Source organism: Oncorhynchus masou, unplaced genomic scaffold (genome assembly GCF_036934945.1).
Source record: "Oncorhynchus masou masou isolate Uvic2021 unplaced genomic scaffold, UVic_Omas_1.1 unplaced_scaffold_1891, whole genome shotgun sequence".
Taxonomy (NCBI): Eukaryota; Metazoa; Chordata; class Actinopteri; order Salmoniformes; family Salmonidae; genus Oncorhynchus; species Oncorhynchus masou.
Window position 1 is genome coordinate 48,989 of NW_027008391.1, and position 27,061 is coordinate 76,049.

The 27,061-nt window shown below is 50.9% G+C and overlaps 1 protein-coding gene across 2 annotated transcripts in view; it reads right to left on the bottom strand.

Annotated features, from left to right (window-relative positions):
* The window catches only part of LOC135532520 (E3 SUMO-protein ligase PIAS1-like), a 50,223-nt gene extending 24,060 nt beyond the window's left edge, over positions 1 to 26,163 (bottom strand). Inside the window, exons 1-2 of one of the 2 annotated variants that reach the window (XM_064959998.1) lie at positions 25,589 to 26,163; positions 1,629 to 1,713 (exon numbers count right to left, since the gene is read on the bottom strand). In XM_064959998.1, the coding sequence (XP_064816070.1) occupies positions 1,629 to 1,713; positions 25,589 to 26,069 (566 nt within the window). In that variant the 5' untranslated portion in view covers positions 26,070 to 26,163. The remainder of the gene's footprint in view (positions 1 to 1,628; positions 1,714 to 25,588) is intronic. The other variant, XM_064959997.1, reaches the window with a different exon arrangement.
* Between the last annotated feature and the right edge of the window lie 898 nt (positions 26,164 to 27,061).

Here is a 27,061-nt window from a genome sequence, read left to right on the forward strand (position 1 = left end):
TAGAGGGTTGGTAGGGTACATGGTAGGGTAGAGGGTAGGTAGGGTACATGGTAGGGTAGAGGATAGGTAGGGTAGAGGTTAGGTAGGGTACATTGGTAGTATAGAGTACGTTGGTAGGGTAGAGGGTTGGTAGGGTACATGGTAGGGTAGAGGGTAGGTAGGGTAGAGGGTAGGTAGGGTACATTGGTAGTATAGAGTACATTGGTAGGGTAGAGGGTTGGTAGGGTACATGGTAGGGTAGAGGGTAGGTAGGGTAGAGGGTAGGTAGGGTACATTGGTAGTATAGAGTACGTTGGTAGGGTAGAGGGTAGGTAGGGTAGAGGGTAGTATAGGGTACATGGTAGTAAAGTGTATATGGTAGGGTAGAGGGTTGGTAGGGTACATTGGTAATATAGAGTACGTTGGTAGGGTAGAGGGTTGGTAGGGTACATGGTAGTATAGGGTACATGGTAGTAAAGTGTATATGGTAGAGTAGAGGGTTGGTAGGGTACATTGGTAGTATAGAGTACGTTTGTAGAGTAGACGGTTGGTAGGGTACATTGGTAGTTTAGAGTATGTTTGTAGAGTAGAGGGTGGGTCGGGTACATTGGTAATATAGAGTACGTTGGTAGGGTACATGGTAGTATAGTGTATATGGTAGGGTAGAGGGTAAGTAGGGTCCGTTGGTGGGGTAGAGGGTAGGTAGGGTATGTTGGTAGGGTACGTGGTAGTATAAGGTACATGGTAGGGTAGAGGGTTGGTAGGGTAGAGGGTTGGTAGGGTACGTGGTAGTATAAGGTACATGGTAGGGTAGAGGGTAGGTAGGGTCCATTGGTAGGGTAGGTGATAGGGTACATGGTAGTATAGGGTACATGGTAGGGTAGGGTACATGGTAGTATAGGATACATGGCAGGGTAGAGGGTAGGTAGGGTACCTTGATAGGGTACATGGTAGTATAGGATACATGGCAGGGTAGCGGGTAGGCAGGGTACGTTGGTAGTATAGGGTACACGGTAGAGTAGAGGGTAGGTAGGGTAGAGGGTAGGTAGGGTACGTTGGTAGGGTACATGGTAGTATAGGGTACACGGTAGAGTAGAGAGTAGGTAGGGTAGAGGGTAGGTAGGGTAGAGGGTAGGTAGGGTACATGGTAGGGTAGAGGGTAGGTAGGGTAGAGGGTAGGTAGGGTACATTGGTAGGGTAGAGGGTAGGTAGGGTACGTTGGCACCGTGCTTCTACACCTGCATTGCTTGCTGTTTGGGGTTTTAGGCTGGGTTTCTGTACAGCACTTTGAGATATCAGCTGATGTACGAAGGGCTATATAAATACATTTGATTTGATTTGGTAGTATAGGGTACATGGTAGGGTAGACGGTAGGTAGGCTACGTTGGTAGGGTAGAGGATAGGTAGGGTACGTAGGTAGGGTACGTTGGTAGGGTACGTTGGTAGTATAGGGTACATGGTAGGGTAGAGGGTAGGCAGGGTCCGTTGGTAGGGTACATGGTAGTATAGGGTACACGGTAGTATAGGGTACACGGTAGGGTAGAGGGTAGGTAGGGTACATGGTAGTATAGGATACATGGCAGGGTAGAGGGTAGGCAGGGTATGTTGGTAGGGTACATGGTAGAGCAGAGGGTTTGAGTGTCTCTTACATTGAGCTGCTAATCTGTTGGACTTGCTGCGGCGTTAGTGCGAACGCAAAACACGTTTCCTGAAACCGCTGGCTGTTGTCCGATGCTGCAGAAAGAGAGAGCGAGACAGAGAGAGCGAGAGAGAGAGAGCGAGAGAGTGAGTCGGAGACAGAGAGCGAGAGAGGGAGAGAGCGAGAGAGGAGGTACTGGTTAGTGATAAGTGAGGGGAACTGTAGAGGACAGTGAACAATCAGAAGAACAATCTGGCCTTTATGGCCATGTCCTTTTATAATCTCCACCCGGCACAGCCAGAAGAGGACTGGCCACCCCTCAGAGCCTGGTTCTTCTCTAGGTTTATAATCTCCACCCGGCACAGCCAGAAGAGGACTGGCCACCCCTCAGAGCCTGGTTCTTCTCTAGGTTTATAATCTCCACCCGGCACCGCCAGAAGAGGACTGGCTTCCCCTCAGAGCCTGGTTCTTCTCTAGGTTTATAATCTCCACCCAGCACAGCCAGAAGAGGACTGGCCACCCCTCAGAGCCTGGTTCTTCTCTAGGTTTATAATCTCCACCCAGCACAGCCAGAAGAGGACTGGCTTCCCCTCAGAGCCTGGTTCTTCTCTAGGTTTCTAATCTCCACCCAGCACAGCCAGAAGAGGACTGGCCACCCCTCAGAGCCTGGTTCTTCTCTAGGTTTCTAATCTCCACCCGGCACAGCCAGAAGAGGACTGGCCACCCCTCAGAGCCTGGTTCTTCTCTAGGTTTATAATCTCCACCCAGCACAGCCAGAAGAGGACTGGCCTCCCCTCAGAGCCTGGTTCATCTCTAGGTTTATAATCTCCACCCAGCACAGCCAGAAGAGGACTGGCCACCCCTCAGAGCCTGGTTCCTCTCTAGGTTTCTAATCTCCACCCGGCACAGCCAGAAGAGGACTGGCCACCCCTCAGAGCCTGGTTCTTCTCTAGGTTTCTTCCTAGATTCCTGTCTTTCTAGGGAGTTTTTCCTAGCCACCGTGCTTCTACATCTGCATGGCTTGCTGTTTGAGGTTTTAGCCTGGGTTTCTGTACAAGCACTTTGTGACATCAGCTGATGTAAAAATGACTTTTTAAATACATTTGATTGATTGAACAGAGGCTTAGTCCCTTTTCAGTGAGAGGTCTGTTCACTCAACCGATCAGACAATACAGGGTCCTCTACCCACAACAGGGATGGTTGTTCTTCACACCAGTTATCCTCCAGACAGACTTCTCAAAACAAAACTGGCTACCAGGAACGCTCTGAGAAAAGGAGGGGTGTGCTATCTTGTCATCGATGCCAGTAGAAATGGGGGCCTCAGCAATACGGAACGTGTAATATAGTCAATTGGTAGGGTGACAGTACAGTTTGAACCTCGCACGGGCAGAGATCCTAAGAAAAACACAGATCAAAAGACCGTTTTGTCTCGTCGTCATTCACCTCCTCAACAAACTGGGTCCTTGTACAGCCTTGGGCTTGGTGGAGTGGTGTAGTGCAACAGAGGGGCGCCGAAGTGCTGCCTGGGGGGGCTTACGGAGTGGGAGAAACAGCCCTGTATGAAGACAGACTGTGGGGGTAGTACGGTCCCAGCCTGTAGTTCAGCTGTAAACCGTCCAGTCTTTGTGCTGACAGAGTTGTGAGACCGATGATGTCACTGTAGATGACCAAACAAAGGACCTGTCGTGTGTGTGTCTGGTGTTTGTGTGTGTGAGACTGGTGAGTGTGTGTGTGTCTCTAGGTGAGCAGGTGTGTGTGTGTGTCTGGTGAGCGTGTGTGTGTGTGTGTTTGTGTGTGTCTGGTGAGCGTGTGTGTCTGGGTGTGTGTGTGTGTCTGGTGAGCGTGTGTGTGTCTGGTGAGCGTGCGTGTGTGTGTGTGTCTGGTGTGTCTGTCTGGTGAGCGTACGTGTATCTGGTGAGCGTGCGTGTGTCTGGTGTGTGTGTCTGGTGAGCGTGTGTGTCTGGTGAGCGTGTGTGTGTGTATGTCTGGTGAGTGTGCGTGTGTGTGTGTGTGTGTGTGTGTGCGTGTGCGTGTGTGTGTCTGGTGAGCGTGTGTGTGTGTGTGTGTCTGGTGAGTGTGCGTGTGTGTGTGTGTCTAGTGAGTGTGCGTGTGTGTTTGGTGAGTGTGTGTGCGTGTGTGTCTGGTGAGCGTGTGTGTGTGTGTGTGTCTGGTGAGTGTGTGTGCGTGCGTGTGTCTGGTGAGTGTGTGTGCGTGTGTGTCTGGTGAGCGTGTGTGTCTGGTGAGCGTGTGTGTGTGTGTGTGTCTGGTGAGCGTGTGTGTGGTAAGCGTGCGTGTCTGTGTGTCTGGTGAGCGTGTGTGTGTCTGGTAAGAGTGTGTGTGTGTGTATGTGTGCGTGTTAAGCGTGTGTGTGTGTGTGTCTGGTGAGCGTGTGTGTGTCTGGTGTGTGTGTGTGTGTGTGTGTGTGTGTGTGTGTGTGTGTGTGTGTCTGGTGAGCGTGTGTGTGTGTCTGGTGAGCGTGTGTGTGTGTGTGTGTGTGTCTGGTGAGCGTGTGTGTGTGTCTGGTGAGCGTGTGTGTGTGTGTCTGGTGAGCGTGTGTGTGTGTGTCTGGTGAGCGTGTGTGTGTGTGTGTGTGTGTCTGGTGAGCGTGTGTGTCTGGTGAGCGTGTGTGTGTGTGTGTGTGTCTGGTGAGCGTGTGTGTGTGTGTCTGGTGAGCGTGTGTGTGTGTGTGTGTCTGGTGAGCGTGTGTGTGTCTGTGTGTGTGTGTGTGTGTCTAGTGAGCGTGTGTGTGTCTGGTGAGCGTGTGTGTGTGTCTGGTGAGCGTGTGTGTGTGTGTGTCTGGTGAGCGTGTGTGTGTGTCTGGTGAGCGTGTGTGTGTGTGTCTGGTGAGCGTGTGTGTGTGTGTCTGGTGAGCGTGTGTGTGTGTGTGTGTGTCTGGTGAGCGTGTGTGTCTGGTGAGCGTGTGTGTGTGTGTGTGTGTCTGGTGAGCGTGTGTGTGTGTGTCTGGTGAGCGTGTGTGTGTGTGTGTGTGTGTCTGGTGAGCGTGTGTGTGTGTGTGTGTGTGTCTGGTGAGCGTGTGTGTGTGTGTGTGTGTGTGTGTGTGTCTGGTCAGCGCGTGTGTGTGTGTGTGTGTGTCTGGTGAGCGTGTGTGTGTGTGTGTGTCTGGTGAGCGCGTGTGTGTGTGTAACCTACAGAACATTTTGGCCAGAGAGCTTCAGCTGCTCATCTCCTCACATCACAGGAGCTGAAAGCTGCTCATCTCCTCACATCACAGGAGCTGAAAGCTGCTCATCTCCTCACATCACAGGAGCTGAAAGCTGCTCATCTCCTCACATCACAGGAGCTGAAAGCTGCTCATCTCCTCACATCACAGGAGCTGAAAGCTGCTCATCTCCTCATATCACAGGAGCTGAAAGCTGCTCATCCAAATCAGAAACATGTGGTTGGTGGGAGCAGCATTCACCTGACGATAAGACCTTTTATGTTGAAGGAGGTTGAAATGGATTTACTGTCAAAGGGAGGCTACCTGTCCATTAACGTCCCCTGATGAGTTCCAGTGTGATGGAACATGTTCACAGAGTTACCTGACTGAATGGACCAGAAGCAACCATATCAAAGACTTCACTAAGTTACATTCATATAAAGAAAATCAGTCAATTGAAATACATTCATTCAGGCTATAATCCATGGATTTGACATGACTGGCAATATCAGATATGCATCTGTTGGTCACAGATACCACAGATACACATCTCCTTCACATAGAGTTGATCAGGCTGTTGATTCTGGCCTGTGGAATGTTGTCCCACTCCTCTTCAATGGCTGTGCGAAGTAGCTGGATATTGTACACGCTGTCGTACACGTTGATCCAGAGCATCCCAAACATGCTCAACGGGTGACGTTTGGTGAGTATGCAGGCCATGGAAGAACTGGGACATTTTCAGCTTCCAGGAATTGTGTACAGATCCTTGCGAGATGGGGCTGCGCATTACCATGCTGAAACGTGAGGTGATGGAGGCGAATGAATGGCACGACAATGGGCCTCGGGATCTCATCTCGCTATCTCTGTGCATTAAAACAGCTATTGAAAAAATGCAATTGTGCTCGTTGTCCGTAGCTCATGCCTGCCTCATACCATAACCCCACCATGGGGCACTCTGTTAGCAAGGTTGACATCAGCAAACTGCTCACCCCCACGACGCCATACACGCGGTCTGCGGTTCTGACTTACTGTCAAATTCTCTTAAAAGAAGTTGGATGTGGCTTATATTAGACAAATTAACATTCAATTGTCTGGCAACAGCTCTGGTGAACATTCTTGCAGTCAGCATGACAAAATACACGCTCCCTCAAAACATGAGACATCTGTGGCATTGTGACACTGCACATTTTAGAGTGGCCTTTTGTCCCCGGGCACAAGGTGCACCTGTGTAATGAGCATGCTGTTTAATCAGCTTCTTGATAGGCCACACCTGTCAGGTGGATGGATTATCTTGAAATGCTCACTAGCAGGGACGTAAACAAATTTGTGCACAACATTTGATATAAATACGCTTTTTGAGCGTATGGAACATTTCTGGGGTCTTTTATTTCAGCTCATGAAACGTGACCAACACGTTTATAATTTTGTTCAGTGTAGTTACCTGATTGGCTGGACAGGATAAAGCAGATCGTTCAGGGCCAATCACACGGAGAGGATTCAGGCTGCAACTATACTGACAACAGCTTAACTGGCTTCCTTTTGACCCCCCCCCCCCCCCCCCCACACACACACACACACACACACACACACACACACACACACACACACGTTAAATGATCACAGAGTAATATGAGGGAACTCTTGACGGTGGTAATTACTTTCCGTTTAGGATGATGGGGGCGGGGAGGGGAGAGGGACCAACCAAGAAGACCCCCCACTAGACGATTCCCAAGGCCCAACCACCAGGTTCCCCAACTCATCTGCATTAACAGAGAACAATCTGTTTTTCACCACCTGTCTGTTAAAATGGGTCTGTGGTTCTCTTTCCACCACCTGGGGTGCAATTAGAGATGAGAAGGGGTGTGAGGTGGATGTACCACAGCCCCCAGTCTGCTACAATACTAGATGGTAGAAAGAATACAAACATCCATGTGATCCTCGAGTGCAGCAGTTGGTTCCTAACAATGGTCTTCTTCCTCCCGGGCGCCCAGGCTATAAATAGACTGTTATTCTCTCTTCCCGCTCGCTCGCTCTCTCTCTCTCCCCCCCCCCCCTCCCCTCGCTCAATCTTCAGCATCTGATTTGTTCCAGCCATTGGCTGCAGAGTGAGGGGTGTGTTTCTACGTTACTGATGGAAAGGCAAAGGGTTAACACACACACACACCTCCATCTATCAGATCTATACTGATCGGCTGCTTCTGACAGCAAAAGCATAGCAAACACTGTTCCTAGATCAGCTCTTATGGTAAAAGGAGTGTGGGCTCACATCTGTACCTTTTCTTTCTGGGGTGAATGTGTTCTGGAGTCAGTTCTGGTTTAGAGGAGGAGATGAGAGGGAACTATATGCTAGGGAGAATCTGTTCTGGAGTCAGTACTGGCTAAGAGGAGGAGATGAGAGGGAACTATATGCTAGGGAGAATCTGTTCTGGAGTCAGTACTGGCTAAGAGGAGGAGATGACAGAGAACTATATGCTAGGGAGAATCTGTTCTGGAGTCAGTACTGGCTAAGAGGAGGAGATGAGAGGGAACTATATGCTAGGGAGAATCTGTTCTGGAGTCAGTACTGGCTAAGAGGAGGAGATGACAGGGAACTATATGCTAGGGAGAATCTGTTCTGGAGTCAGTACTGGCTAAGAGGAGGAGATGAGAGGGAACTATATGCTAGGGAGAATCTGTTCTGGAGTCAGTACTGGCTAAGAGGAGGAGATGAGAGGGAACTATATGCTAGGGAGAATCTGTTCTGGAGTCAGTACTGGCTAAGAGGAGGAGATGACAGGGACCTATATGCTAGGGAGAATCTGTTCTGGAGTCAGTACTGGCTAAGAGGAGGAGATGAGAGGGAACTATATGCTAGGGAGAATCTGTTCTGGAGTCAGTTCTGGCTAAGAGGAGGAGATGACAGGGAACTATATGCTAGGGAGAATCTGTTCTGGAGTCAGTACTGGCTAAGAGGAGGAGATGACAGGGAACTATATGCTAGGGAGAATCTGTTCTGGAGTCAGTACTGGCTAAGAGGAGGAGATGACAGGGAACTATATGCTAGGGAGAATCTGTTCTGGAGTCAGTACTGGCTAAGAGGAGGAGATGACAGGGAACTATATGCTAGGGAGAATCTGTTCTGGAGTCAGTACTGGCTAAGAGGAGGAGATGAGAGGGAACTATATGCTAGGGAGAATCTGTTCTGGAGTCAGTACTGGCTAAGAGGAGGAGATGACAGGGAACTATATGCTAGGGAGAATCTGTTCTGGAGTCAGTACTGGCTAAGAGGAGGAGATGAGAGGGAACTATATGCTAGGGAGAATCTGTTCTGGAGTCAGTACTGGCTAAGAGGAGGAGATGAGAGGGAACTATATGCTAGGGAGAATGAGAGCCGCTCTAGTTCTTCAGTGGTGCAAAGACCAGCTGGAGTCTATTAGCTAGTCAGTGGCATCATCCCATTGTTTTATACATTACAATACACACACGTGCACGCTCACACAGACACACGAGATCTGGTACTAATCACTCACAGAAAGGAGCCAAAACGGTTTAGCTCCTCTCACTGTCACCCACGGTAACAGACCGCTCCGTTCAGCTCCACCACGGTAACAGACCTCTCCGTTCAGCTCCATCACGGTAACAGACCGCTCCGTTCAGCCCCACCACGGTAACAGACTGCTCCGTTCAGCTCCACCACGGTAACAGACCGCTCCGTTCAGCCCCACCACGGTAACAGACCGCTCCGTTCAGCTCCACCACGGTAACAGACCGCTCCGTTCAGCTCCACCACGGTAACAGACCGCTCCGTTCAGCTCCACCACGGTAACAGACCGCTAGGTTCAGCTCCACCACGGTAACAGACCGCTCCGTTCAGCTCCACCACGGTAACAGACCGCTCCGTTCAGCTCCACCACGGTAACAGACCGCTAGGTTCAGCTCCACCACGGTAACAGACCGCTCCGTTCAGCTCCACCACGGTAACAGACCGCTCCGTTCAGCTCCACCACGGTAACAGACCGCTCCGTTCAGCTCCACCACGGTAACAGACCGCTCCGTTCAGCTCCACCACGGTAACAGACCGCTCCGTTCAGCCCCACAACGGTAACAGACCGCTCCGTTCTGCTCCACCACGGTAACAGTCCGCTCCGTTCAGCTCCACCACGGTAACAGACCGCTCCGTTCAGCCCCACAACGGTAACAGACCGCTCCGTTCAGCCCCACCACGGTAACAGACCGCTCCGTTCAGCCCCACCACGGTAACAGACCGCTCCGTTCAGCTCCACCACGGTAACAGACCGCTCCGTTCAGCCCCACAACGGTAACAGACCGCTCCGTTCAGCCCCACCACGGTAACAGACCGCTCCGTTCAGCCCCACCACGGTAACAGACCGCTCCGTTCAGCCCCACCACGGTAACAGACCGCTCCGTTCAGCCCCACAACGGTAACAGACCGCTCCGTTCAGCTCCACCACGGTAACAGACCGCTCCGTTCAGCCCCACAACGGTAACAGACCGCTCCGTTCAGCCCCACCACGGTAACAGACCGCTCCGTTCAGCTCCACCACGGTAACAGACCGCTCCGTTCAGCCCCACCACGGTAACAGACCGCTCCGTTCAGCTCCACCACGGTAACAGACCGCTCCGTTCAGCTCCACCACGGTAACAGACCGCTAGGTTCAGCTCCACCACGGTAACAGACCGTTCCGTTCAGCTCCACCACGGTAACAGACCGCTCCGTTCAGCTCCACCACGGTAACAGACCGCTCCGTTCAGCCCCACCACGGTAACAGAACGCTCCGTTCAGCTCCACCACGGTAACAGACCGCTCCGTTCAGCTCCACCACGGTAACAGACCGCTCCGTTCAGCTCCACCACGGTAACAGACCGCTCCGTTCAGCCCCACCACGGTAACAGACCGCTCCGTTCAGCTCCACCACGGTAACAGACCGCTCCGTTCAGCTCCACCACGGTAACAGACCGCTCCGTTCAGCTCCACCACGGTAACAGACCGCTCCGTTCAGCTCCACCACGGTAACAGACCGCTAGGTTCAGCTCCACCACGGTAACAGACCGCTCCGTTCAGCTCCACCACGGTAACAGACCGCTCCGTTCAGCTCCACCACGGTAACAGACCGCTCCGTTCAGCTCCACCACGGTAACAGACCGCTCCGTTCAGCTCCACCACGGTAACAGACCGCTCCGTTCAGCCCCACAACGGTAACAGACCGCTCCGTTCTGCTCCACCACGGTAACAGTCCGCTCCGTTCAGCTCCACCACGGTAACAGACCGCTCCGTTCAGCCCCACAACGGTAACAGACCGCTCCGTTCAGCCCCACCACGGTAACAGACCGCTCCGTTCAGCTCCACCACGGTAACAGACCGCTCCGTTCAGCTCCACCACGGTAACAGACCGCTCCGTTCAGCCCCACCACGGTAACAGACCGCTCCGTTCAGCTCCACCACGGTAACAGACCGCTCCGTTCAGCTCCACCACGGTAACAGACCGCTCCGTTCAGCTCCACCACGGTAACAGACCGCTCCGTTCAGCTCCACCACGGTAACAGACCGCTCCGTTCAGCTCCACCACGGTAACAGACCGCTCCGTTCAGCTCCACCACGGTAACAGACCGCTCCGTTCAGCTCCACCACGGTAACAGACCGCTCCGTTCAGCTCCACCACGGTAACAGACCGCTCCGTTCAGCTCCACCACGGTAACAGACCGCTCCGTTCAGCTCCACCACGGTAACAGACCGCTCCGTTCAGCCCCACCACGGTAACAGACCGCTCCGTTCAGCCCCACCACGGTAACAGACCGCTCCGTTCAGCTCCACCACGGTAACAGACCGCTCCGTTCAGCTCCACCACGGTAACAGACCGCTCCGTTCAGCTCCACCACGGTAACAGACCGCTCCGTTCAGCTCCACCACGGTAACAGACCGCTCCGTTCAGCCCCACCACGGTAACAGACCGCTCCGTTCAGCTCCACCACGGTAACAGACTGCTCCGTTCAGCCCCACCACGGTAACAGACCGCTCCGTTCAGCTCCACCACGGTAACAGACCGCTCCGTTCAGCTCCACCACGGTAACAGACCGTGTAGTGAGGAGGGGAGGGGTTGTGTGTAGTAGGGGTGGGGGGGAGTCGGGTTGTGTGTAGTGAAGGGGGGGTTGTGTGTAGTGAGGGGGGTGGGAGGGGTTGGGTTGTGTGTAGTGAAGGGGGGGTTGTGTGTAGTGAGGGGGGTGGGAGGGGTTGGGTTGTGTGTAGTGAAGGGGGGGGTTGTGTGTAGTGAGGTCAGGTGTTGTTTTGTCTACTGAGTGAAGAGGTGGTTTGCGTTGAGGGATTGGGTGTGTATTGACTAGTGAGAAGATTGTGATGAGTCAATTTGTCTCTTTGTGTGTGTGTGTGTGTGTGTGTGTATATGTGTGGTCACAGCCTTCTGGGGTCTGCATGGTGTGTCATGAAAATATCCATGTTGATGAAAACAAAACACATGAAGTTATGTAACGCCAACGTTGTGCGTTCCAATAACAATTCCTCCTTGGCCCTTAAAGAGCAGAGTTAAGGTACTTCCACAGGCCTCTTCAACCTGTTCACACATCTGCCACCTTCTCAGGGATCTGTTGTGCCAGATGTGGTGGGGGGCAGCCATCTTGTTTGACCAGATGTGGCGGGGGGCAGCCATCTTGTTTGACCAGATGTGGCGGGGGGCAGCCATCTTGTTTGACCAGATGTGGCGGGGGCAGCCATCTTGTTTGACCAGATGTGGCGGGGGCAGCCATCTTGTTTGACCAGATGTGGCGGGGGCAGCCATCTTGTTTGACCAGATGTGGCAGGGGGCAGCCATCTTGTTTGACCAGATGTGGCGGGGGCAGCCATCTTGTTTGACCAGATGTGGCGGGGGCAGCCATCTTGTTTGACCAGATGTGGCGGGGGGCAGCCATCTTGTTTGACCAGATGTGGCGGGGGCAGCCATCTTGTTTGACCAGATGTGGCGGGGGCAGCCATCTTGTTTGACCAGATGTGGCAGGGGGGCAGCCATCTTGTTTGACAGATGTGGCAGGGGGCAGCCATCTTGTTTGACCAGATGTGGTGGGGGCAGCCATCTTGTTTGACCAGATGTTGTGGGGGCAGCCATCTTGTTTGACCAGATGTTGTGGGGGGCAGCCATCTTGTTTGACCAGATGTGGCGGGGAGCAGCCATCTTGTTTGACCAGATGTGGTGGGGGGCAGCCATCTTGTTTGACCAGATGTTGTGGGGGCAGCCATCTTGTTTGACCAGATGTGGCAGGGGGCAGCCATCTTGTTTGACCAGATGTGGTGGGGGGCAGCCATCTTGTTTGACCAGATGTGGCGGGGGCAGCCATCTTGTTTGACCAGATGTGGCGGGGGCAGCCATCTTGTTTGACCAGATGTGGCGGGGGCAGCCATCTTGTTTGACCAGATGTGGCGGGGGCAGCCATCTTGTTTGACCAGATGTGGCGGGGGCAGCCATCTTGTTTGACCAGATGTGGCGGGGGCAGCCATCTTGTTTGACCAGATGTGGCAGGGGGCAGCCATCTTGTTTGACCAGATGTGGTGGGGGGCAGCCATCTTGTTTGACCAGATGTGGCGGGGGCAGCCATCTTGTTTGACCAGATGTTGTGGGGGCAGCCATCTTGTTTGACCAGATGTGGCGGGGGCAGCCATCTTGTTTGACCAGATGTTGTGGGGGCAGCCATCTTGTTTGACCAGATGTTGTGGGGGGCAGCCATCTTGTTTGACCAGATGTGGCGGGGGGCAGCCATCTTGTTTGACCAGATGTGGTGGGGGGCAGCCATCTTGTTTGACCAGATGTGACGGGGGGCAGCCATCTTGTTTGACCAGATGTTGTGGGGGGCAGCCATCTTGTTTGACCAGAGAGTTTAGAGACATTTCAGGAATCGTACTCTATGTGTTTTCAACAGTCCGCACTGAGGAAGGCTATATGAGGAGTCTACAAGACCCAGAATCCACAAAAACAAAAGGACACCTCTGTATTTCAATACAAACATCTCCCCCTCCCACTCATGACTTTCAAAGAAACATTCAAAGGAGAAAGTCTCAGAAATATTTATTATTCATGGAATGCTCATCAAATTTGAAATAGTCCAACATTATTTCCCAAGAATATGGTGATTAAAATCATGTATAATGTATGCATGCCACATTGATATCCATAATGAACACAGAGGCATGGCTCCCTGGCAGAGGATGATGGTGTTGATGATGAAGAGTTTAGAGCCTATTTAATGAGCAGAGCCGCGCGGGTCCTCAGTTGCTACATTAACCAGTCTTTACAGAGGGGAGCTGGGGTAACTGGAGGCCAACAACATGTACTGATAAGACTTAGGACATTACAGGCCTTCAACAGGAGAACAGGCTGACTGCACAGACTGGAGGGAGGGGGGAGGGAGGGAGGGAGGGAGGGAGGGAGAGGAGGGGGAGGGAGAGGAGGGGGAGGGAGAGAGGGGGAGGGAGGGAGGGAGAGGGGGAGGGAGGGAATGGGTAGAGTGAGGGACGGAGGGAGGGGAGTGAACTGAATTGAGTGAGGGAGAGGGGGTTGGAGTGGGTAGAGGAGAGAGGGAGGGAGGGAAGAAAGAAAGAGAGTGAATTGAATGAGGGAGGGAGAGGAGAGAGGGTGGGAGTGGGTAGAGTAGAGAGGGAGGGAGTGGGTAGAGTGAGGGAGAGGAGAGAGATTGAATTGAGTGAGGGAGGTGTGTGTAGAGTGAGGGATAGAAGAGAGAGATTGAATTGAGTGAGGGAGAGGAGAGCAGGAGGGAGTGGGTAGAGTGAGGGAGAGGAGAGAGAAAGGGAGGGAGAGGGAGCTGGGATAGGGTAGAGAGAGGCAGGGCAAAGATAAAGAGTGGGGGATGGGAGAGAGAGGCACAGCCAGAGAGGGGGAGGGGTGGGAGAGAGAGAGAGAGAGGCACAGCCAGAGAGGGGGAGGGGTGGGAGAGAGAGAGAGAGAGGCACAGCCAGAGAGGGGGAAGGGTGGGAGAGAGAGAGAGAGAGAGAGAGAGAGGCACAGCCAGAGAGGGGGGAGGACAAGGCAGCTAGAGATAAACAGAGTGAGAGAGTGAGAGATGGAGGGAAACAGAGCCAGCGATAATCAGGGAATGCAAGAGTGAGTGAGAGAGAGAGAGAGTGAGAGAGAACTCTAATGATAGACAGAGGGAGAGAGAGTGGGGGAGGGGTGGGCAAGATAACTAGCAATAAACAGAGAGGGGTGGGGTTAAGGGAGGGGGGCAAGAGAGCTAATGATAGACAGAGAGAGAAATGAATATAACTATAGATGAACAGAGGGGTAGAGAGAGGGAAGAGAGGCAAAGAGCTAGAGATGAAAAGAGAGAGGGGGAAGAGAGAGGCATAGAGCTACAGATGAAAAGAGAGAGGGGGAAGAGAGGTATAGAGCTAAAGATGAACAGAGAGAGGGGGAAGAGGCATAGAGCTAGAGATGAAAAGAGAGAGGGGGAAGAGAGGCATAGAGCTAGAGATGAGCAGAGAGGGGTAGAGAGAGGGAAGAGAGGCATAGAGCTAGAGATGAACAGAGAGGGGGAAGAGAGGCATAGAGCTAGAGATGAACAGAGAGAGGGGGAAGAGAGGCGTAGAGCTAGAGATGAAAAGAGAGAGGGGAAAGAGAGGTGGAAGAGAGGCATAGAGATAGAGATGAAAAGAGAGAGGGGGAAGAGAGGCATAGAGCTAGAGATGAACAGAGAGAGGGGGAAGAGAGGCATAGAGCTAGAGATGAAAAGAGAGAGGGAAGAGAGGCATAGAGCTGGAGATGAAGAGAGGGGGGAAGGGAGAGACATAGAGCTAGAGATGAAAAGAGAGAGGGGGGAGAGAGGCATAGAGCTAGAGATGAAGAGAGAGAGGGAGAAGAAAGAGGTAGAGCTAGAGATGAAAAGAGAGAGGGAGAAGAGAGGCATAGAGCTAGAGATGAACAGAGAGAGAGGGGGAAGAGAGAGGAATAGAGCTGTAGATAAACCGAGAGAGGGGGAAGAGAGAGAGGGGAAGAGCTATAGATAAACAGAGAGAGGGGGAAGAGAGGGAAGAGAGACGAATAGAGTTATAGATAAACAGAGAGATGGGGAAGAGAGAGGGAAGAGAGAGGAATAGAGCTATAGATAAACAGAGAGAGAGGGGGAAGAGAGGAATATACAGTGCCTTGCGAAAGTATTCGGCCCCCTTGAACTTTGCGACCTTTTGCCACATTTCAGGCTTCAAACATAAAGATATAAAGCTGTATTTTTTTGTGAAGAATCAACAACAAGTGGGACACAATCATGAAGTGGAACGACATTTATTGGATATTTCAAACTTTTTTAACAAATCAAAAACTGAAAAATTGGGCGTGCAAAATTATTCAGCCCCTTTACTTTCAGTGCAGCAAACTCTCTCCAGAAGTTCAGTGAGGATCTCTGAATGATCCAATGTTGACCTAAATGACTAATGATGATAAATACAATCCACCTGTGTGTAATCAAGTCTCCGTATAAATGCACCTGCACTGTGATAGTCTCAGAGGTCCGTTAAAAGCGCAGAGAGCATCATGAAGAACAAGGAACACACCAGGCAGGTCCGAGATACTGTTGTGAAGAAGTTTAAAGCCGGATTTGGATACAAAAAGATTTCCCAAGCTTTAAACATCCCAAGGAGCACTGTGCAAGCGATAATATTGAAATGGAAGGAGTATCAGACCACTGCAAATCTACCAAGACCTGGCCGTACCTCTAAACTTTCAGCTCATACAAGGAGAAGACTGATCAGAGATGCAGCCAAGAGGCCCATGATCACTCTGGATGAACTGCAGAGATCTACAGCTGAGGTGGGAGACTCTGTCCATAGGACAACAATCAGTCGTATATTGCACAAATCTGGCCTTTATGGAAGAGTGGCAAGAAGAAAGCAATTTCTTAAAGATATCCATAAAAAGTGTTGTTTAAAGTTTGCCACAAGCCACCTGGGAGACACACCAAACATGTGGAAGAAGGTGCTCTGGTCAGATGAAACCAAAATTGAACTTTTTGGCAACAATGCAAAACGTTATGTTTGGCGTAAAAGCAGCACAGCTCATCACCCTGAACACACCACCCCCACTGTCAAACATGGTGGTGGCAGCATCATGGTTTGGGCCTGCTTTTCTTCAGCAGGTACAAGGAAGATGGTTAAAATTGATGGGAAGATGGATGGAGCCAAATACAGGACCATTCTGGAAGAAAACCTGACGGAGTCTGCAAAAGACCTGAGACTGGGACGGAGATTTGTCTTCCAACAAGACAATGATCCAAAACATAAAGCAAAATCTACAATGGAATGGTTCAAAAATTAACATATCTAGGTGTTAGAACGGCCAAGTCAAAGTCCAGACCTGAATCCAATCGAGAATCTGTGGAAAGAACTGAAAACTGCTGTTCACAAATGCTCTCCATCCAACCTCACTGAGCTCGAGCTGTTTTGCAAGGAGGAATGGGAAAAAATTTCAGTCTCTCGATGTGCAAAACTGATAGAGACATACCCCAAGCGACTTACAGCTGTAATCGCAGCAAAAGGTGGCGCTACAAAGTATTAACTTAAGGGGGCTGAATAATTTTGCACGCCCAATTTTTCAGTTTTTGATTTGTTAAAAAAGTTTGAAATATCCAATAAATGTCGTTCCACTTCATGATTGTGTCCCACTTGTTGTTGATTCTTCACAAAAAAATACTGTTTTATATCTTTATGTTTGATGCCTGAAATGTGGCAAAAGGTCGCAAAGTTCAAGGGGGCCGAATACTTTCGCAAGGCACTGTAGCTATAGATAAACAGAGAGATGGGGAAGAGATAGGAATAGAGCTATAGATAAGAGAGAGGGGGAAGAGAGGAATATAGCTATAGATAAACAGAGAGAGGGGGAAGAGAGAGAGGGAAGAGAGAGGAATATAGCTATAGATAAACAGAGAGAGGGGGAAGAGAGAGGAATAGAGCTATAGATAAACAGAGAGAGGGGGTAGAGAGAGAGGGAAGAGAGAGGAATAGAGCTATAGATAAACAGAGAGAGAGGGGGAAGAGAGGAATAGAGCTAAAAAATAAACAGAGAGAGGGAAGAGGGGGAAGAGAGAGGAAGGGCTATAGATAAATAGAGAGGGGGAAGAGAGAGGGGGAAGTGAGGAATAGAGCAGAGAGATAAACAGAGAGAGGGGAGAGAGAGGAATAGAGCTATAGATAAACAGAGAGAGAGGGAAGAGAGAGGAATAGAGCTATAGATAAACAGAGAGAGAGGGAAGAGAGAGGAATAGAGCTATAGATAAACAGAGAGAGAGGGAAGAGAGAAAGAGAGGGGGAAGAGAAAGAAGAGGGGGAAGAGAGAAGAGAGAAGGAAGAGAGAGAGGGGGAAGAGAGGAATAGAGCTATAAATAAACAGAGAGAGGGAAGAGAGAGGGGGAAGAGAAGGAAGAGAGAAGGGGAAGAGGAGAATGGAGCTATAAATAAACAGAGAGAGGGGGAAGAAAGAGAGAGGGGAAGAGAGAGAGAGGGGGAAGAGAGAGAGAGGGGGGAAGAGAGAGGAATAGAGCTATAAATAAACAGAGAGGGGAGGAGAGAGAGAGAGGGAAGAGAGGAATAGAGCTATAAATAAACAGAGAGAGGGAAGAGAGAGGGGGAAGAGAAGGAAGAGAGAAGGGGAAGAGGAGAATGGAGCTATAAATAAACAGATAGAGGGGGAAGAAAGAGAGAGGGGGAAGAGAGAGAGAGGGGGAAGAGAGAGAGGGGGAAGAGAGAGGAATAGAGCTATAAATAAACAGAGAGAAAGGACGAGAGAGGGGGAAGAGAAGGAAGAGAGAAGGGGAAGAGGAGAATGGAGCTATAAATAAACAGAGAGAGGGGGAAGAGAGAGAGGGGGGGAAGAGAGAGGAATAGAGCTATAAATAAACAGAGAGGGGAAGAGAGAGAGGGGAAAAGAGAGAGAGGGGGAAGAGAGAGGAATAGAGCTATAAATAAACAGAGAGAGGGGGAAGAGAGAGAGAGGGGGGAAGAGAGAGAGAGGGAAGAGAGAGAGAGGGAAGAGAGAGGAATAGAGCTATAGATAAACAGAGAGGGGGGAAGAGAGAGGAATAGAGCTATAGATAAACAGAGAGAGAGGGAAGAGAGAGGAATAGAGCTATAGATAAACAGAGAGAGAGGGAAGAGAGAGGGGGAAGAGAGAAAGAGAGGGGGAAGAGAAAGAAGAGGGGGAAGAGAGAAGAGAGAAGGAAGAGAGAGAGGGGGAAGAGAGGAATAGAGCTATAAATAAACAGAGAGAGGGGGAAGAGAGAGGGGGAAGAGAGAGAGAGGGGAAGAGAGAGAGGAATAGAGCTATAAATAAACAGAGAGAGGGAAGAGAGAGGGGGAAGAGAAGGGAGAGAGAAGGGGAAGAGGAGAATGGACCTATAAATAAACAGAGAGAGGGGGAAGAGAGAGAGAGAGGGAAGAGAGAGAGGGGGGAAGAGAGAGGAATAGAGCTATAAATAAACAGAGAGGGGGAAGAGAGAGAGGGGAAGAGAGAGAGGGGGGGAAGAGAGGAATAGAGCTATAAATAAACAGAGAGAGGGGGAAGAGAGAGAGAGGGAAGAGAGAGAGGGAAGAGAGAGGAATAGAGCTATAGATAAACAGAGAGGGGGGAAGAGAGAGGAATAGAGCTATAGATAAACAGAGAGAGAGGGAAGAGAGAGGAATAGAGCTATAGATAAACAGAGAGAGGGGGAAGAGAGAAAGAGAGGGGGAAGAGAAAGAAGAGGGGGAAGAGAGAAGAGAGAAGGAAGAGAGAGAGGGGGAAGAGAGGAATAGAGCTATAAATAAACAGAGAGAGGGGGAAGAGAGAGAGGGAAGAGAGGAATAGAGCTATAAATAAACAGAGAGAGGGAATAGAGAGGGGGAAGAGAAGGAAGAGAGAAGGGGAAGAGGAGAATGGAGCTATAAATAAACAGAGAGAGGGGAAAGAGAGAGAGAGGGGGAAGAGAGAGAGGGGGGAATGAGAGAGGAATAGAGCTATAAATAAACAGAGAGAGGGAAGAGAGAGGGGGAAGAGAAGGAAGAGAGAAGGGGAAGAGGAGAATGGAGCTATAAATAAACAGAGAGAGGGGGAAGAGAGAGAGAGGGGGAAGAGAGAGAGGGGGAAGAGAGAGAGGGGGGGAAGAGAGAGGAATAGAGCTATAAATAAACAGAGGGGGAAGAGAGAGAGGGGAAGAGAGAGAGAGGGGGAAGAGAGAGGAATAGAGCTATAAATAAACAGAGAGAGGGGGAAGAGAGAGAGAGGGGGAAGAGAGAGGAATAGAGCTATAAATAAACAGAGAGAGGGAAGAGAGAGGGGGAAGAGAAGGAAGAGAGAAGGGGAAGAGGAGAATGGAGCTATAAATAAACAGAGAGAGGGGGAAGAGAGAGAGAGGGGGAAGAGAGAGAGGGGGGGAAGAGAGAGGAATAGAGCTATAAATAAACAGAGAGGGGGAAGAGAGAGAGGGGAAGAGAGAGAGAGGGGGAAGAGAGAGGAATAGAGCTATAAATAAACAGAGAGGGGGAAGAGAGAGAGAGGGGGAAGAGAGAGAGGGAAGAGAGAGAAGAGAGAGGAATAGAGCTACAGATAAACAGAGATAGGGAAGAGAGAGAGAGAGAGGGAAGAGAGAGGAATAGAGCTATAGATAAACAGAGAGAGGGAAGAGAGAGAGAGGGGGAAGAGAGAGAGAGGGGAGAGAGGGAAGAGAGAGAGGGAAGAGAGAGAGGGGGGAAGAGAGAGAGGGGGGAAGAGAGAGAGAGGGAAGAGAGAGAGAGAGGGAAGAGAGGAATAGAGCTAGAGATGAAAAGAGAAAGAGAGGCATATAACTATAGATAAACAGAGAGAGGGAGAAGAGAGAGGGAGGGGAGAGAGGAATAGAGCTAGAGATGAAAAGAGAAAGAGAGGCATATAACTATAGATAAACAGAGAGAGGGAGAAGAGAGAGGGAGGAAAGAGAGGAATAGAGCTAGAGATGAAAAGAGAAAGAGAGGCATATAACTATAGATAAACAGAGAGAGGGTGAAGAGAGAGGGAGGAAAGAGAGGAATAGAGCTAGAGATGAAAAGAGAAAGAGAGGCATATAACTATAGATAAACAGAGAGAGGGAGAAGAGAGAGGGAGGGAAGAGAGGAATAGAGCTAGAGATGAAAAGAGAAAGAGGAATATAACTATAGATAAACAGAGAGAGGGAGAAGAGAGGGAGGGGAGAGAGGAACATAACTATAGATAAACAAAGAGAGGGAGAAGAGAGAGGGAAGGAAGAGAGGAATAGATCTATAGATAAACAGAGAGAGAGAGAGGAATATAACTATAGATAAACAGAGAGAGGGAGAAGAGAGGGAGGGGAGAGAGGAACATAACTATAGATAAACAGAGAGAGGGAGAAGAGAGAGGGAGGGAAGAGAGGAATAGATCTATAGATAAACAGAGAGAGAGAGAGGAATATAACTATAGATAAACAGAGAGAGGGAGAAGAGAGAGGGAGGGAAGAGAGGAATAGAGCTATAGATAAACAGAGAGAGAGAGAGAGGAATATAACTATAGATAAACAGAGAGAGAGAGAGAGAGAGGCTCCCCTCGGTCCATCTGGGAAGGCAAATGAATTAATCAAGCTGCTTCATTACTGTCCTTCCATTATTATTAGGATAAAGAGGGTCATCTCCTCAAAAACTACGGCTGTGGATGATTCATTACCACACCGTGCAGGGAAGGAATCAGGTCTTCAATGACTGAAAGCAGCTCCATTCTCTACCTCAGGCTGTTCTCTCTGCCTGGGGGACACGTGTGATTGAAATGCATTATTTATTTGAATGGGTCACTGTTTTTTTATGAGGTTTGGTAAGAGTTTGTGTGGAGGAGCGTGTGTGTGTGTGTATATATATGTGCCTAACAGTCACATGATGGGGGAGGCACAGGTGTATGGCTGTAGGATTTCATCACACAACACAGCACGTCAAAACGAGAGCGATGGAGAGAGGAGAGATGTGGCGAGAGGACAGTGTTGTGGGCAGTGTGTTTGTACATGCAACCGGAGGCAAATGAATCACAATCTGGTATCCTACTCCATCAAAATGCTAATGTAGGAAAATGTAGACATTTCCATATATTTGCAGAGAAGTTGGTGCAGGTTGAAAGGGGAGGTGTTTTATCATACAAGGTGCAGTGGGGTGTGATGCAGCATTTGCATATCTAATAGAACGGGACATTTCAAAATAAAGAGCAGTGTTGAGATGCAACTGTACACGTTATTATAAATAGGTTACTTAGAAAGACAGAGGATGCACAGCCTAAGAGGTCTAAAAATATTTCTGTATAGCTCCGTATGGTCCCGTATGGTCCCGTATGGCTCCGTATGGTCCCGTATGGCTCCGTATGGTCCCGTATGGCTCCGTATGGCCCCGTAAGGCTCCGTATGGTCCCGTATGGCTCCGTATGGTCCTGTATGGCTCCGTATGGCTCCGTATGGTCCCGTATGGCTCCGTATGGTCCCGTATGGCTCCGTATGGTCTCGTATGGCCCCGTAAGGCTCCGTATGGTCTCGTATGGCCCCGTAAGGCTCCGTAAGGCTCCGTATGGTCCAGTATGGCCCCGTATGGTCCCGTATGGCTCCGTATGGTCCCGTATGGCCCCGTAAGGCTCCTTATGGCTCCGTATGGTTTCGTATGGCCCCGTAAGGCTCTGTATGGTCCCATATGGCTCCGTATGGCCCCGTATGGCTCCGTATGGTCCCGTATGGCCCCGTATGGCTCCGTATGGTCTCGTATGGCCCCGTAAGGCTCCGTATGGTCCCGTATGGCTCCGTATGGCCCCGTATGGCTCCGTATGGCCCCGTATGGCTCCGTATGGATTCCGTATGGCTCCGTATGGCCTCGTATGGCTCCGTATGGCTCCGTATGGTCTCGTATGGCTCCGTATGGTCCCGTATGGCTCCGTATGGTCTCGTATGGCTCCGTATGGTCCCGTATGGCTCCGTATGGTCTCGTATGATCCCGTATGGCTCCGTATGGTCCCGTATGGCTCCGTATGGTCCAGTATGGCTCCGTATGGTCTCGTATGGTCCCGTATGGCTCCGTATGGTCCCGTATGGCTCCGTATGGTCCAGTATGGCTCCGTATGGTCCCGTATGGCTCCGTATGGTCCAGTATGGCTCCGTATGGTCTCGTATGGTCCCGTATGGCTCCGTATGGTCCCGTATGGCTCCGTATGGTCCAGTATGGCTCCGTATGGTCCCGTATGGCTCCGTATGGTCCCTTATGGCTCCGTATGGTCCAGTATGGCTCCGTATGGTCCAGTATGGCTCCGTATGGATTCCGTATGGTCCCGTATAGCTCCGTATGGATTCCGTATGGCCTCGCATGGTCCAGTATGGCTCCGTATGGTCCAGTATGGCTCCGTATGGTCCCGTATGGCCTCGTATGGTCTCGTATGGCCCCGCATGGTCTCGTATGGCCCCGCATGGTCTCGTATGGCCCCGCATGGTCTCGTATGGCCCCGCATGGTCTCGTATGGCCCCGCATGGTCTCGTATGGCCCCGCATGGTCTCGTATGGCCCCGCATGGTCTCGTATGGCCCCCAGTTGGTAGAGCATGAATCATTATTATATTAACGTGGAACTGACGCCGTTTTAGCAACAATGAATTCTTGTTAAAATATGTTCATATACGCCCCCAGTAAGAATATGATGCCTGCTTCTAAATGGACTGATAAGCACATAGATATTAGCATTTTCAGATGTTCCCACTTCATTAGCATTTGTGAAAATTCTACACTAATATATAGAGGGAAAACAGCTGTGCATTTAAACAATTAACACTGCAGTAAATAAAACCTATTGTCCAGACGATACAGACTGGAGCACCATAGCCAATCAGTGACACAGTAGGCCTTTATGCAAATCAGCCATTTTTCACACAGGCCTGCTCCCATCATTCACTTTGAACTGGACTGTGTGTTTACAGGCAGTAGGGCCTGACATCATTCACTTTGAACTGGACTGTGTGTTTACAGGCAGTAGGGCCTGCCATCATTCACGTTGAACTGGACTGTGTGTTTACAGGCAGTAGGGCCTGTCATCATTCACGTTGAACTGGACTGTGTGTTTACAGGCAGTAGGGCCTGACATCATTCACTTTGAACTGGACTGTGTGTTTACAGGCAGTAGGGCCTGACATCATTCACTTTGAACTGGACTGTGTGTTTACAGGCAGTAGGACCTGACATCATTCACTTTGAACTGGACTGTGTGTTTACAGGCAGTAGGGCCTGCCATCATTCACTTTGAACTGGACTGTGTGTTTACAGGCAGTAGGACCTGACATCATTCACATTGAACTGGACTGTGTGTTTACAGGCAGTAGGGCCTGACATCATTCACTTTGAACTGGACTGTGTGTTTACAGGCAGTAGGGCCTGACATCATTCACTTTGAACTGGACTGTGTGTTTACAGGCAGTAGGACCTGTCATCATTCACTTTGAACTGGACTGTGTGTTTACAGGCAGTAGGGCCTGACATCATTCACTTTGAACTGGACTGTGTGTTTACAGGCAGTAGGGCCTGACATCATTCACGTTGAACTGGACTGTGTGTTTACTGGCAGTAGGGCCTGACATCATTCCCTTTGAACTGGACTGTGTGTTTACAGGCAGTAGGGCCTGACATCATTCACTTTGAACTGGACTGTGTGTTTACAGGCAGTAGCAACAGCGTGACTTTGGATCATTAGAAAACATTCACCAAAATCCACGAGTCTTCTTACATTTGGGAACTTTACAGTCCAATTGATCAAACAACCATGAAGTTGTGAAAAGGGTCAATAGTCAGAAGAGGTGGTTTTGCAACACTACACATACCAATCCACAGACACCAGCCACCCACAGACACTAGCCACCCACAGACACTCGCCACCCACAGACACTAGCCACCCACAGACACTAGCCACCCACAGACACTAGCCACCCACAGACACTAGCCACCCACAGACACTAGCCACCCACAGACACTAGCCACCCACAGACACTAGCCACCCACAGACATTAGCCACCCACAGACATTAGCCACCCACAGACACCAGCCACCCACAGACACTAGCCACCCACAGACACTAGCCACCCACAGACACTAGCCACCCACAGACATTAGCCACCCACAGACACCAGCCACCCACAGACACTAGCCACCCACAGACACTCGCCACCCACAGACACCAGCCACCCACAGACACTAGCCACCCACAGACACTAGCCACCCACAGACACTCGCCACCCACAGACACTCGCCACCCACAGACACTCGCCACCCACAGACACTCGCCACCCACAGACACTCGCCACCCACAGACAATAGCCACCCACAGACACTAGCCACCCACAGACACTAGCCACCCACAGACACGAGCGACCCACAGACACTAGCCACCCACAGACACTAGCCACCCACAGACACTAGCCACCCACAGACACTAGCCACCCATAGACACTAGCCACCCACAGACACCAGCCACCCACAGACACTAGCCACCCACAGACACTAGCCACCCACAGACACTAGCCACCCACAGACACTAGCCACCCACAGACACAGCGACCCACAGACATTAGCCACCCACAGACACTAGCCACCCACAGACACTAGCCACCCACAGACACTAGCCACCCACAGACACTAGCCACCCACAGACACGAGCGACCCACAGACATTAGCCACCCACAGACACTAGCCACCCACAGACACTAGCCACCCATAGACACGAGCGACCCACAGACACTAGCCACCCACAGACACTAGCCACCCACAGACACTAGCCACCCATAGACACTAGCCACCCACAGACACCAGCCACCCACAGACACTAGCCACCCACAGACACTAGCCACCCACAGACACTAGCCACCCACAGACACTAGCCACCCACAGACACTAGCCACCCACAGACACTAGCCACCCACAGACACGAGCGACCCACAGACATTAGCCACCCACAGACACTAGCCACCCACAGACACTAGCCACCCACAGACACTAGCCACCCACAGACACTAGCCACCCACAGACACTCGCCACCCACAGACACTCGCCACCCACAGACACTCGCCACCCACAGACACTCGCCACCCACAGACAATAGCCACCCACAGACACTAGCCACCCACAGACACTAGCCACCCACAGACACTAGCCACCCACAGACACTAGCCACCCACAGACACTAGCCACCCACAGACACTAGCCACCCACAGACACTAGCCACCCACAGACACCAGCCACCCACAGACACTAGCCACCCACAGACACTAGCCACCCACAGACACTAGCCACCCACAGACACTAGCCACCCACAGACACTAGCCACCCACAGACACGAGCGACCCACAGACATTAGCCACCCACAGACACTAGCCACCCACAGACACTAGCCACCCACAGACACTAGCCACCCACAGACACTAGCCACCCACAGACACGAGCGACCCACAGACATTAGCCACCCACAGACACTAGCCACCCACAGACACTAGCCACCCATAGACACTAGCCACCCACAGACACTAGCCACCCACAGACACTAGCCACCCACAGACACTAGCCACCCACAGACACTAGCCACCCACAGACACTAGCCACCCACAGACACTAGCCACCCACAGACACTAGCCACCCACAGACACTAACCACCCACAGACACTAGCCACCCATAGACACTAGCCACCCACAGACACCAGCCACCCACAGACACTAGCCACCCACAGACACTAGCCACCCATAGACACTAGCCACCCACAGACACCAACCACCCACAGACACCCTTACCTAGACTGGTGGGTTTGATGAGCTCGTCCAGCATATCGTAGAAGGGCAGCCTCTGCAGCTTGACGTCTGGGTGCACCGGATGCAGGGTGGCCGAGGTGGGCAGGTGGTGCGCCAGCCCGCTGAGCTCATGCTTGCCAGACCCCAGCAACGAGATGGGCAGCAGGGCAGCCGGCGAGGGTACTCCCCCGTGCCCGTGGCCCTCATACGCCAGCTGGCTGAGGCCGGCAGGTAGGGTGGCGGAGCCCCCTCCTCCCGAGGCAGGGTAGTGTGGTCCGGGCAGGACCAGCTCTGAGGGAGAGCCCATCTTGGTGGGGAAGCGTCTGCAGTACAGCTCCTTGATCTTCATCTGCACGGCGGGGCTGCAGCCGGATTTCAGGAGATGCAAGGCCATGGTTAACAGCTCATGTTTTCGCCCGTGTTTGTTGCGGCCCGCGTAACCTAGCAGAACCTGCAGCTCTGAAACACGCAGGCTCATCACCATTTGCTGTGGAGAAAGAGAGAGAGACAGAAGAGAGAGAGAAGAGAGAGAGACAGAGAGAGAAGAGAGAGAGACAGAAGAGAGAGAGACAGAGAGAGGAGAGAAGAGAGAGAGACAGAAGAGAGAGAGACAGAGAGAGGAGAGAAGAGAGAGAGACAGAGAGAGAAGAGAGAGACAGAGAGAGAAGAGAGAGAGAGAGAGAAGAGAGAGACAGAGAGAGAAGAGAGAGAAGAGAGAGACAGAGAGAGAAGAGAGAGAAAGAGAGAGAAGAGAGAGACAGATAGAGAAGAGAGAGAGAGAGAAGAGACAGAGAGAGAAGAGAGAAGAGACAGAGAGAGAGAAAGAGAGAGAAGAGAGAGAGACAGAGAGAGAAGAGAGAGAAAGAGAGAGAAGAGAGAGACAGATAGAGAAGAGAGAGAGAGAAGAGACAGAGAGAGAAGAGACAGAGAGAGAAGAGAGAGAGACAGAGAGAGAGGAGAGAGACAGAGAGAGAAGAGAGAGACAGAGAGAGAAGAGAGAGACAGAGAGAGGAGAGAGACAGAGAGAGAAGAGAGAGACAGAGAGAGAAGAGAGAGACAGAGAGATAGTAGTAGTAGAGAGAGAGAGGCATAGGTCACGATCAGATGAGCTCCTGCATTTTTCAGCATTTTCTTTAAAAAAGATAGATTAGGAGTAAGATAAACTTGGATTTTGTGTCAGGAACACACACTGGATTCTACCCTCTACAACATTACCCCCACTTCAAATCAAAACTTAAAACCTACAACCTGATTTTGGACGGAATTACCTGGAAGGTTCACAACGACCAAGATGTATTTCTCTATACAGCAAATTCTCTGGAAAACAACAGAAACCTGAAAACCCCATCCAACCTGGAACTGAGTGAGTAATGTTTAGTCTGAAACTATATTTTATTTCCAAAAGCCAAGAAGAAAAATACACAACATTACTTTATAAGGACTGAATTCTAGCATAATTCTGCCAAGCTTGATACA